General features: G+C 30.7%; 1 protein-coding gene across 6 annotated transcripts in view; it reads right to left on the reverse strand.

Moving 5' to 3' along the window:
* Positions 1 to 13,438, reverse strand: part of LOC118071403 (CREB-regulated transcription coactivator 1-like) — a 108,375-nt gene that overhangs the window by 65,351 nt on the left and 29,586 nt on the right. For all 6 annotated transcript variants that reach the window (XM_035090553.1, XM_035090551.1, XM_035090549.1 and 3 more), the window contains one exon: positions 2,110 to 2,212. In XM_035090553.1, the coding sequence (XP_034946444.1) occupies positions 2,110 to 2,212 (103 nt within the window). The remainder of the gene's footprint in view (positions 1 to 2,109; positions 2,213 to 13,438) is intronic.

Below are 13,438 nucleotides of genomic sequence, written 5' to 3' on the forward strand. Positions count from 1 at the left end.
CTGGTTCTTGTTTCTGGTCCGAAGGATGGAGATCATTGCTTTGTACTTGTGATAACTGTAAAAAAATGTATGAAGAACAACAGGTTTCATTTCTGCTTGATCCAGCTGATGACGGAGCTGGAAAATTACAAAACTCAGAATCTCAATACGAAAAAGGAATAAAAGCACTTGGTTCTTTTGATCACGTTCAACAAGTAAATGCTATTGAAGAATATAACAATATAAAAGAATATCTTCGAAAAAACGATTTGACTGAGAAATAAGAAAATCAACTTATTTATATTTAATACCAATAGTTTTAGAATAATTTATAATGAAACATCTATTTTTTAAGCTTATTGATATATTAAATCTCTAATATTATTTTATTTACATACCTTGCGTTATGTTACGTTACAATTCAAAATATAATAAATGAATAAATGCTACTAGAGTGTCATACAATTATCCATTAGATGTCGCGACTAACCTGGTGGTCGGTCATTTCAGTGATGGTCAGCTAACGGTCTTATGACCGTGACATGACGATCATAAATGACCAATTTGGTCATGCTCGCATCTCTATTATAGCGTCTTTAATGCTATTTTCGAAATCCTGACACGAGTTTAAAATTCTTTCATTGCTAATTTTGTTTTTAAAAAAAATTTTTTTTCGATGAAATATTGTCATATTTTCATACAAGTATTCTAATCATTTAATATTTATATTTTTTAAAAGATCTTGAAATTTTTTCTAAAAAATGGTGTAATTTATGAATTGCAAAATTCAGGTCGTTTTCCACCTTCGCTAGGTTTTTGGTTCTGTAAAAAAAATGGCTGGACCGATTTTGCTAACAATCCAATCAGTTCTAAGTTACGTAATTATGCGTCGAATGCAACTAGTCCCATGTCGATATCATTTTTTGTTCTCAAGATAATCGACCAGAAAAATTCCGAACGAACGTACGAACATACATACATACACACACAGACGTCTACGGGGAAAAGATCGTATTCGACTCTGAGGACCTTAAAACGTAGAGATATCAAAAAATTCGGGACTCGCAAAATCAGGCCCATTACTATAACTTCCCACTGGGAAGTTAATAATTCGATTTAGCGTAAAACAATGTCTACTAACTCAGGTGCGCCAGCGATTTGATCACTATTTATTTTTATTGCTTTTTTACAGTCATTAGGCAAAAGATAGAGCTTCAATTAACTTCATTGCGATGGGTCATATTCCTAAACCTCAAGAACCTGTCAGGAAGATACACATAAGTATTGATGCCGTGCATTTGTATGTATTTTCAAAACATATTTCAATTAAATTTATTTGATATTATAATAAATCGTATGAAACGCACCAATTAATTCTTCTAAATGTTTCCAGTGAGACGATAGGAGCATCAACAATTTGTAAATTTATAAAAAAAAAATATTACGTAAAAGTAATAATTTATGTAAATTATAGGTAAAATCAATAAAATTAATATTTTCAATATTCTTATTTTTTCATTAGTCAATTTTTTTTTTAATTACATCTATATTAAAATTTTTGTAATTTAAAGTATCTCGCTATTCACAAGAACATCGATGTATCGATGTTTTTTTCAGAAAATATCGAAAAATTCATGTAATAATATTGAAAAATCGATGGTCATATATCGATGTTTTTGCTCAACATCGCCCATCCTAAATGAATGACTTGAAAATGTTAAAGGAAGGTTGCCGATACTCTTTCAATACTTCTATTAATAGTCAATTGAACATTTAAATTGGCCAATCTGCCATAAAATAATTTTACTTATGTGAATTTAAGTCTAACAAGAATTGAGCTTATATCTCATCAATACCATGAGAGAAAAATTATTAACCGAAACGATAGACGCATATAGTTTAAATACATCACGTAGCTCATATATAATGGTGAATGATAAGAAAATCAATTTTGTTTCATGTTATACAAGCTGAGTTACTATTACGCTGGAAAATTGTGAACTTATAAAGTACAAATTAAAGCTCTAACAACGTATTTTACAAAACTTTAAAAACATGGTTGCTGTATCTTTTCAAATTTTTAATATTTGGAAGCAAGCTAAAAATGAGACTATGTAAAACTTTACTTACTGAATGCCTGGTACTCGTTGCATTTCACAAGACGATCGTGGCCGTTCTAGAAAAACATGATGTCCATCTCTGTTGTCTCCAGCATTACTTATTCCATGATGATCTGAAAAATATAATAATTACACAATTACCAACATAAGATTTGTGTTGATAACTGTTTCTCTATAAATTTTTTGTTCTCATCAAAAATATACTATTGATATAAAATAGGTTTTTACTTCTCCTTTTCAAAGTATGATAAAAACTAAACATACTTTAGTTTGAACATATAGAGAAATGACATAACACAAAATGAGTCATAACAAATGCAGTTTCAAGAAATTATGCTAAAAAATTTATAATTATTGCGTCATATCAAAAGTCTTGCAACATTTTTTCCCCATTCTTGGAATTTTCCCGAAGTTCTGTCAGCTTGAATTAGTAGTTAAATATAGTAGAAATTTTTTATGGCTGTGAGACATAATACTACGCACACCACCAAAAGCGAACCTATATACTTTATAGAAATAAAGCAGTGTGTATCGTGACACAAGAAAAGTGCACAGTTAAAATAGTTATTGACTTCTTACTATTCAATAGCATATCACCTCGGCTCAACTCTCACAGTTTATGGGTCCAGTGGCGAATAAGTCACGAGTAAGTGTTTACGACGTTTAACAGATACGAATGAAATCAATCCTGGTGGAACATGATCGATGGGATTATGATAGAGGTGAAATTCAAATGCCCGATGGTGCAACAAATCGTGAGGTATCTACGTGGAGAAAAGATGACGAAAAGGCAAAAGCAGACATCTTGCCATCCATTGGAAACGCCGAGCTCAAGACAGTGTTCAAATGTGAGACATCTAAGGAAGTTTTGAATAAGCTGCAGACAATACACGCATCGAAGGTCAAGTCAGAACGATAGAACTGCTGACAGACATCACATCATTCAAGATCGACGAAGACGACGACTTTCGAGAACGCCTGGACAGCTTTATGAGTGCCGTCGAATAATTAGAGGGTATGAAAATGGATATACCTAATAATATACTGGTAGTATTCATTCTCAAGGGATTACCTCCAAGCTTTGAGAACTATCGCTGTACATTCAGGTTCAAAGACGAACTAACCAATACAGACACACTGATTAGTAAAATTCTAGACGAAAAGAGAAGCCGAAATTTAACGAAAATGGACATTGGAAGTAATAATGCTCTATATGTCGGCAGTTGATCACCCAGTCACCGACATGGTATATATAAAACAAAAGAAAAGTAACCATGTTTTATATGCGGTAAGGCGGGGAATTGGGCAGGAATATGTCCAGATCGAGACAGAAACTCGGCGAAAGAGGTCGAGCGAGTAGAGAATCACTACATAGAGGTATCGCAACCCGAGGAAGTGAGGAACGTGACGTCGACGACAAGATGGTGCTTGTACAGCGGATGTACGTCAAATATGTATTCCAGCAAGAGGCTGTTGACTGACATATGTTATCTGACAGCAAACATCACCAATGAGATGGATGAATGTCAGGTAACGTTAAACTTGAGTAGTATACTACTAATCAAGGATCTTCGCACTACTTTGATTTCTGTGTCCAAAATCACTCGAAATGATAGATAGAGAGATCTTATTTAGGAGAGATGATGTCATCATCAAAGACCTAAATGGTGAGACGAGAATGATAGCAGATCGAGTAGAAGACCTGTATCACCTACGGGAATCCAGTCAGCAAGCAAAGACGCCATGCGACGTCTGTCATCGAGGAAAGATGACATCGAAGCCGTTTACGCCGAGAACAGAAAGGAGCTCAAAATTGTATACTCACATTTATGCCGACTGTCAAGTACGAAATCGGAGGGCAGAAATAGGCAATTCGTTACATTTATAGATGACTGTAACGGCTAGTGTGGGCTGTACTTGTTGAAGAGCAAAGACCAGGTATTTCAAGCATTCAAGAAATACAAAAATTTATCTGAAGATGGAGCACCGGAGCTTGAGAGAAACGACGAAGAAGACAACGTGTTTGAACAAGCAACAGACGAAGAAAGCCACGGTAAGAAACAAGAACTCAAAACATCTTTATTCCCGGAAGATAAAAGACCAAGGATACGAATAAGAGAGATCCAGAAAAATCGCCAGATTACCGAGAAGCCGAAGAAGACAATGAACGAGAGATTATGGAAACTCAATTCGTCGAAGAGATGGCAATGATGGCTGACATCGACTTCGAAGATGCGAAGATCAACAGAGCGGAATCAATGGAATGGAAATTTGCTCTCATCGAAGAAGTTCGTTCACATTTAGAACATGGCACCTGAGAAATTGTAAAAGACTTGAAAACAAAAATATAATAGTGTCCAAAGTAATATTGAAAAACAAGTTAACTGTCGATTGAATGATTAAACGCAAAGAAGCGAAAAAAGTGGCCAGAGGATTTACTCAGGGGCCAAAATCGGATTACAACGAAACATTTGCTCCAGTAGCTAGACCAGAATCGATTCGACTACTAGCATCACCAGTAGCTGGTATGAAATCAAGCATCTATCAAAAGGGTCGTAGTTACGGCATATCTGAATGCGGAACTCGACAAAGAATTATACGTAGAGATTCCAACGAACCTAAAGAAAATTCTCAAAGAAATTATTCAAAGTGAATGACAAAACTCAGCGATATAAGTATAAGCGGTAAGAATGCTAAAAAGTCTAAAGAAAGGAGATCAAGTATGCAAACTCCTAAAATCGTTGTACGAATTGAAACATTCAGGCAAAATGTGGTACAACAAATTGCAAAATACTGACCAATTTAGGATTGGAAACGACGATCTCCGACCCATATCTATTGATGAAGACGACGGTTTGATGACGTCGAACGATCTAGAATTACTATAATAATTCAAATAAGCGATTAAATGAGAACTAAAAGTAAAGGACCTCGGAGAGGCTGAATACTGCTGAGGAATCAAGTTGGAGCTGTAGGCCGGGCGAATAGGTCTAACCCAACGAAAATATGTGGAAGAAGTGCTAGCAAAATTTCGAATGAGTAGCTGCACCCCACAGCGCATACCTGCGAGCCTATCATCCAAGTTGAAGGCAGCGACTGACCCGAAGAAACTTACGAAGAACTCCCAACAAGGGACTAGTATACAACAGAAAAATTGATAAACTAATTGGCTACGCGGACTCAAGCTGGAAAAGCGATGAAGATGATTCACGAGCATACGCAGGGTATGCATTCAACCTCGGAGGAGCGGTGGTTAGCTGGAAGTCAAAGAAGCAGCGAGTAGTCTCACTATCAATGACCAAAGCTGAATTTAGAGCTCTCACCGAAGCGATGAAAGAGTCCATGTATTTATATGGCCTTCTCAGCGAATGAGGACTATCCCAATTATTAGATGGTCTAATTTATTGTGACAACCTAAGTGCAGTCACAATTGATATTACTGGATCAATGACTTTTCGTTGTATTAATCAACTATCATGAGGGAGGAACTGCATACAAATGGTGATGGAATGGAATTAACGAAAACAACATTAGTAATCAATTGGATTGCTTTTCTGAAGTCATGTATTGACTAAGCATATAACAACTATAACTAGAAAATTCTGATCGTGTCAAAGGTAAATAAAATTCTTTGTATCATGATTATCGTTTTCTTCTTTTGTTTATTATTCTGATAAGATTTATTCTAGTATGAGTTCTGACAAGTACATTTCTAGGATGTTCTACGACAAGTACAGTTCTAGGAAAAACATTCTTGAACATGATTATAGATATTAGTCGTACTCCTGCAATTAGTGTGGGCGCGGAAAATTTTTGTTTCACTACTACAGAATAAGGAAAATGCCTATTCATGTCAGAGGATTTTATTAACTTCCTATTAGGAAGTTATCGCTTATATCAAAGTTTTGAACGTTCCATAAACGAAAAATAAACAAAAGAACCATGAAAAAAAAATAAAAAGATCCTATCTAAACTGTTTATTATCACAGTCGAATATCCTACTTATTTCCAGAGAAATAATAATTAATTTCTCGTATAAAACAGTTTTGTGTATACTAATTGTTGATAAATAATACTTTACGAGGAAACCTCGCGTGGTGGTCATCGTCGATTTAGCTGAGGTTTCTACAGAATAATCTACGTCGAAAATGATGAACCAAAAACGAAAAACGTTTTGAAGGGGTAAAAATCACCCCCAGAGTTGACACCCTATAAAGGTGATTTTTAATTTTCACATATTTCTAATCGAAATTTTCCCAAACGACCTTACACGTTAAAAACAACACAAAAATGATAAAAAATACCTTTACATATTTATGAAAGTTACGGATATACATTTTTTTTTTATCAAAAATAACAACAAAATTTATAACTCAAAAACTAAAAATTATTCTTTGATGGAACCAATTTTCATTGAAAGAGTATAAAAAACTACAAGATGCGTGTCTTTACAATTATTGAAATAACATTAACGACAGTAAACAAAATCACAATTTAAAAATTTCCAATTGTGATTGATTAATTATTTATAGTCACAATAATCACCGAATAAAATACATCGTAATTAGAGACTGAATAGTTTATAATTAGTCAAATATTATTTTTTATTATCATGTGGGCAATCATACATATAATTCTTATCACAGTTACTGATAAACTATTTTTGAGGAAAATTATTTCTTTAATTGTAATATGCGGATTATTCAATGCTAATATTTTGAACGAATGTGACATATTTTAATCATTTAAAAATTGTAACATTTTTTTTCGCTTTTTCTTAATACTGTAGTGAATAGATATTTTTGCATCTTGCATTCATATTAATTTTGATGAATAGTCATTATTCTATATGTGTATAAAATCGTGTGCTCGGAATAGAAATATTGTTATCTTTTATTCTAAAAATTGTGTAACACTTAATTGTTGATAATGAAAGTTAACCTTCTTAATTATTCGGTTACTTTTAACAACATTTCAAACCATGAAAATTATGGAGACACCTGTAAATGATGCTGAAATACAATTGCAGAATCACTTTGAACAAATATTATTGAACGCAATGAATGGGTATACTGATATCGAAATGATGGAGGAGAATTCATTACATTTTTCAAACACATGTACTACAATATCAGCTTATAATTTACCTGTTCCGAGATTAGAATCCGTGTGGATTAATAAATTGCATTTCTTATTAGTCGCACAACGCCATAATATGTCATTTTTGTTTACTCTTTCCTTAGCATACAATATACCCTCGTGAATTAAAAGTTTATGACCCTTTTGGGGCAATATAAATGTCAACGGCATCCTATATAACTCAATTAATAATATTTAATAAACAACAAATATAACAAATGAACATTTAAATTAATTACTATGGTGAATCGTACCCAGATGACAAGATAGATTGATAATAACCTTATAACCTAACACAATGGCCAATAAGGCAGAATGATGATTGATACTCAACCAACAGATGGCAAGAATTGATAGTTTTAGGCGGTAAAAGAAAAATAAAATAGAAAATATGTTTAAATTCGATAAGGCAACAATGAAATTAATATTTACTTAATATATATCTTATTATTTAGTTCTTGATTAGGAAAATACGGTGATATTGAATTGATAAAGAAATAACGAATTAATAATAATAAATTAAATTAATTGTTTTTAATTCGAATTTCATTTTCTTCTAAATTAATGTAAAGATCAATTTACTGTAATTACCAAAAAACAAGAATGGCTTCAAAAATTGATTTAGCCGTTTCCGAGATTACCCCAGACAGACAGATAAAGATTTTAAAAATGGTCATCTACGTTTTAATAGCACACAAATAACTCTAATATTATTTATATAGATGAAAAGCAGACCACGATGGTATTATTCGTTTTATTTTGGAAATAGACTCTGGCACGTGTGACAAATCCATACAACAAATCGACCACGTTAAATCGTTTGTGCATAAATCATAATACATTCCAGATTTTATATCATGAACATTTTATTACACTGGAGAATCATTTGGTAAAATTAATGAACCAGTAGGACTTGGAAATTCTTTTAATTGCTGACATAAAGATAGTTTCTTAAATGTTCAATCACGTTTTTTTACATACGTTTATGAAGTTTTTTATTTTTTAATGACATTCAAGTATTTTTTTTTTTTAAATAAAACAGCAATCGTATCGTCTATACTATCTAATCCTGAAATTGTAGTAACATTATTATCGAACTTATCAAATGCAGCAATTGTAAATGTAAATACATCAAAATGTGTAAGGATAGGAACATTTTTTTCAGATTTTAAAACAGTATAATCAGCCAAATTTGTTTAAAATCTTAATGTTTCATTATAACTAACACTTATGCTTAGATGATTCATTTGCAAAGGTGTTTTTCTTTTACCATCGTAGTAAATATAATATATAATATTAAACAAGCTTTTGATTCATACAATTTTTATCATGTGTCTTTTTTATGCAATGAATTTTTATCATTTCCATCACGTTCTAGCATAACATAATCGTTATAAAAATCAATTGGTTCGATATTAAACTGGTTAAGGTAAACCGCCCTATTTCCGGACACCTACCTAATTCCGGACAGTCGTTATTTTTGTTAACATTAAGCAATAGTTTACTTATAACCGAGAAAATATTGATGTGATTATATATTTTCATCTATACACTTTCTTATCCTGCTACAGGTCACAGGTATCTGTTAGTTTTTATATAAACATTGAATGAAATTTTTAATGTTATGATTTTCTACCACATAATTCATTTAAACTAAAAACTTCACCTGGATCTAATTTCTCCATAATCAAATTACCTACGATTTGAATAGCTTCATTCTTTTTAAACGCTGAGTTTTCATTTTCTTTACATCGTATTGTTGTAGAAGAGGGATTAAGATTGTAAAAATAACAATCATTATTGATTAATTCTGTTTTAACACTGTTGTTTGATTACGATTTACGATAATTACAATTTACATTATTTACATTAACTTTTATATTTTCCATTAATTTACGTTGAAGGCGATCATAATTCATGGTATAATTACGCATGCAATCACCATGATAATAAATATTAGGGTCACGAATTCTTTTAAAACTATCGACATGGATTATCCAATAATAAACATCTTTCTCACTAGATTGACGAGAAATATTGAGATAAGTTTGTACCGCATCATCGTTGTCCAATGTAATGTAATGTTCAACTGACTACAACATGCTTTTGGCTTCAAGATAAAAAAGTTGAGAAACGATAGAACGCTATTCACTTTCATGAAGAGTTAAAAAATTGTACAGAAAACAAACAGTAACATGAATTTGTTTTCATTTATAATATTTTTTTGAATTTAAAAAAGTTTTTCAAAGTGAAGGAATGTTTAAAGCTCAAGATAATTGTAAAGCAATAATGATTCTGTTCAGAGTAAATACATTTAATAAATTTTTTTTCATGAATAATAAGAGAATAATAATATGAAAAAACGAAATAAAAATTAATATGTAAGAATAAGATAGCATTAGTAAGCGAATGTATTTACGCTAGTGCGTGTAATGTTGCACGTGCACCTCACATGTTTCTAATTGCTAAAACGACTTGGTGATGGATAAATAATAATATCTTCGAAAATATTAATACTTGATAAATAATGATAGATAAATTTTTGTTAAAAATCGTATTGCGTTGAAAAATGATGATTTTTTGATTTTTTAGAGCCAAAAAACGAGGGGACTACGATAGTATAAAATTACCTAAGAAAACATAACATGACTAGTCCTCATGATATTGCCTCTTAAACATTTATATTGTTAAGAGGATAGATTTATATTGTTTTTACAATGATAAATAATAGCATATCCTTATAAACATCAAGTAATCAATAATAAATAAAGATGACACTATGATCGAGATAATGGTATAATGGAAATTAATGATAAATTATTCGATAAGATGATAAATATATGAAAATAACATCAGTCTCTGATTACTTATATAATATTAATGACTTTTTTATTAACAAATGCTCATGTCTCGCGAACGGTAAGAGATGGAGTAAACTATCGTACTTTTAGTCCTTAACCCCATAGTACTCCTATATTTGAAAAATTGCCATTAATTATTAATTCAATAAGCAATTTATTTCCGATAGTGATTAATAAGGATTTAATCGTTTTGTTGATAATTAATTTAGCATTGTCATTTTAGTCTGTGATGTAAAGAGTGTATAAAATAATTTTCTCACGTTCTATTTATAAAAAAACGATATTTTTATAAACAAATGCTGATATGTTAAAAATGGTAAGAAACAAAACGAAAATAACGGTACTAATTGTAAGTTAACTCAAGTATTATTAAATAAAATATCAAGAATTGGAATATATGTAGAAATTCTTTTGTTTTATTTTGTGTACGGCAAGTAAACTTTGATGTACAAATGGATTTTAAAAATTTTATAACACATTCACTCTAACATTTGTCTATCAAATCATGTACACTACACCAGATATCAGTAATTTTTCATAAAATGTTTTCTTTCTTCGACAATAGTAATGTCGTTCAATGGTCTCAGACAGTAAAGGAACTCGCGATAGAGGAATTCTAAGATAATATAGGACCTACTCATGGATTACCTAAAGGAAGTGCTGAAAAACAATATCTAAAATTATTTCTAGATGATAATTTTTACGAAATAACAGCAGAGAAAAATAACGTATACGCTAACCAAGTTTATCAAGGTCGCCCAAATAAACGTTGGCAACCTGTAACAGCTCATGAAAATCAAGAATTTATTGGTATCAGTATTTACAAGGGAATTGTCAAATTGCAACGAGTAAAAATGTATTTTTCTGGTAATTTTCTACAGTGTCTAATAGTTGCAAATGCAATAAATTATGATAGATTCAGATTAATACAGCAGTATCTTTCTTTTAATGATGTGGACGAAGCAATAATCGCATATAAAGGAGAGTTTTCAGCAAAACAGTATATGAAGGATAAACCAACACCGTGGAATTTAAAATTTTGGGTTATCGCAGAAGCTATAACTGGCTACACACTTGATGCAAAGTCATATTTAGGAAAAAAAAAAATTAATGAAGATTTGTTGTTGGTTCTAAGTTTGTCAAATTTCTTTGACTTGAAAAATCTCCATGTCCACTGTGATAATTTTTTCACATCAATTAAACTATTTGATAAGTTATTAGAAAAAAAAGTTTATGCTTGTGGTACCATCAGATCCAACAGAAAAGAATGGCCTCAGGAATTTAAAAACTTTCAAAATCTGAAATTAAACAGAGGTGATTTTTTAAACATGCAGAGATAGCAAACTACTACAACTGTGTGGCAGGATAATCGTCTAGTTACAATTTTATCATCCAACTGTGATCCTACAGCAGTGGTTATAGTAAAGAAATATTCAAAAAAGGATAAAAAATATGTTGAATTTACTTGTCCTTTACCCATAGCTAATTACAATAAATTTATGGGTGAAGTTGATCTCGCAGACTAAAGAAGAAACATAATATAGTTCTTCGCGTCCATCAAAGAAGTGGTGGAAATATTATTTTCATTTTGTATTAAATTTCCGACTTATAATTTCCGATAGATTTTAATACACAATTTAAAAGAATAAATAAGAACGTATTGGGTCTATAAGAAGACCAAAAATGGTCTTATAACCATTCAATAAGAATTAATCAGAATTTATGAGAGTGAAAAAAATTTGGTGAATTTTATAAGTATATGTAAGAATAAATGAGAACAATATGATAAGTTTCAATAAGAAATTATAGGTTATTAATACTATTTAATTTCTGAATAAATTTTATGAGAATGTATCAGAAAAATATTACACGATGCAATAAGAATCTATAGGTGGAACTGATCATTTTTCCTTCTATCCAGTGTTATAAGATTTTGCTAGAATGAATACTATAAGACTTTATAAGAAGCAGTAAGCAAATAATATATCTCAATTTCTGAATTAATTCATAAAAAACTATTAGACCGTTCTGAATAAGATCCGATAAGAATTTATAAATAAGTGACGCCGTTTGATTTCTCATCCGAATGAACAGGATTCTATAAGACAAAATATTATCAGACTGAATGAGGACTTATTGGTAAATAATTTCCATCAACATATCAACTATTCATATAACAAACTATTAGACTGTTTTATAAGAATGTTTATAAATTCATCAAACATAAAAATGTGACTTAGAAAATATTTTCTTATTACGATATTCTCTATTAGGATTTAGCTATAGGAAAAAGCCTATAAGATTCAACCTTTTTTAATAGCCATGTTTAAGCAAAGAAAGTAATTTTTTAGTATTATTTCCTTATTGGATTTATTAAAATCCTGTAGAAATTGTTTTCTTATTAACCTAGAAAATCAGATTGCATCTATCGGATGAAGTCATGATGGAAGCATAATCCATTACATATTATTTCTATAAAATGAAAAAATGAATGAATATTATTCCTATTCAAACTTGAATCTGATATTTTACAGCATTTTTGTATTTTTAATTCCATTGCCAGTTCCCATTCCAAATTTTTATAATCCTATTCAAATTCGTTAATAGAAATAATCAGAATCCTATAGGTTTATAATATTGATTCTTAATTCTAATTAAAATCTATATTTTCCCAATAAACTTCTTATAAAAGCAAATATTCCTCTGGCTGCTCTCTAAAAAAGAAATGAGTAACTATCTACTAATTCTTAGTAAATATTTACTATTTGTAGCATTGCTCAATGACGCAATAGGAAATAGTGAAATTTCACTGGTTAAATAGAGATCGTATGGGACACAATCCCAGAGTTTCTTATAAAAATAGTTGATTTGTCGATAAAAATTATTTACCAATAAGTTCTTATTCAATCTGATGACATTCGTTCTAATAGAATCGTACAGAATCAGACGGAGAATCAAATGGCATCATTAACTGATAAATTCTTATAGCCTCTCATGAGAGATAGTCCTAGAATTTCTTATAAAAATTGTTGAGATGTTAATAAAAATCATTTACTAATAAGAATTCATTGACTTCCTACAAAAATTGTTCTAATGTTCTCCTTTTAAATAAAATAAAATCCTATCATGGGACATTGAGATAATGATATAATTTCTAAGTTGCATTTTAACTATCATATCTTTGAAAATGACAATTGTTCTATTTCTACTTAGAAATACTTGCTAGGAAGCAAACTTAATTTATGTTTAAAATATTACCAACTTTTAACTCAAATAGATTAGGCGAAAATTATGTATTCATGTTTTAGAATAGCGCAATCGGCAGCGTACTGGACTTGT

This window comes from Chelonus insularis, unplaced genomic scaffold, assembly GCF_013357705.1.
Source record: "Chelonus insularis isolate UGA/USDA-ARS -01 unplaced genomic scaffold, ASM1335770v1 contig_82_pilon, whole genome shotgun sequence".
Taxonomy (NCBI): domain Eukaryota; kingdom Metazoa; phylum Arthropoda; class Insecta; order Hymenoptera; family Braconidae; genus Chelonus; species Chelonus insularis.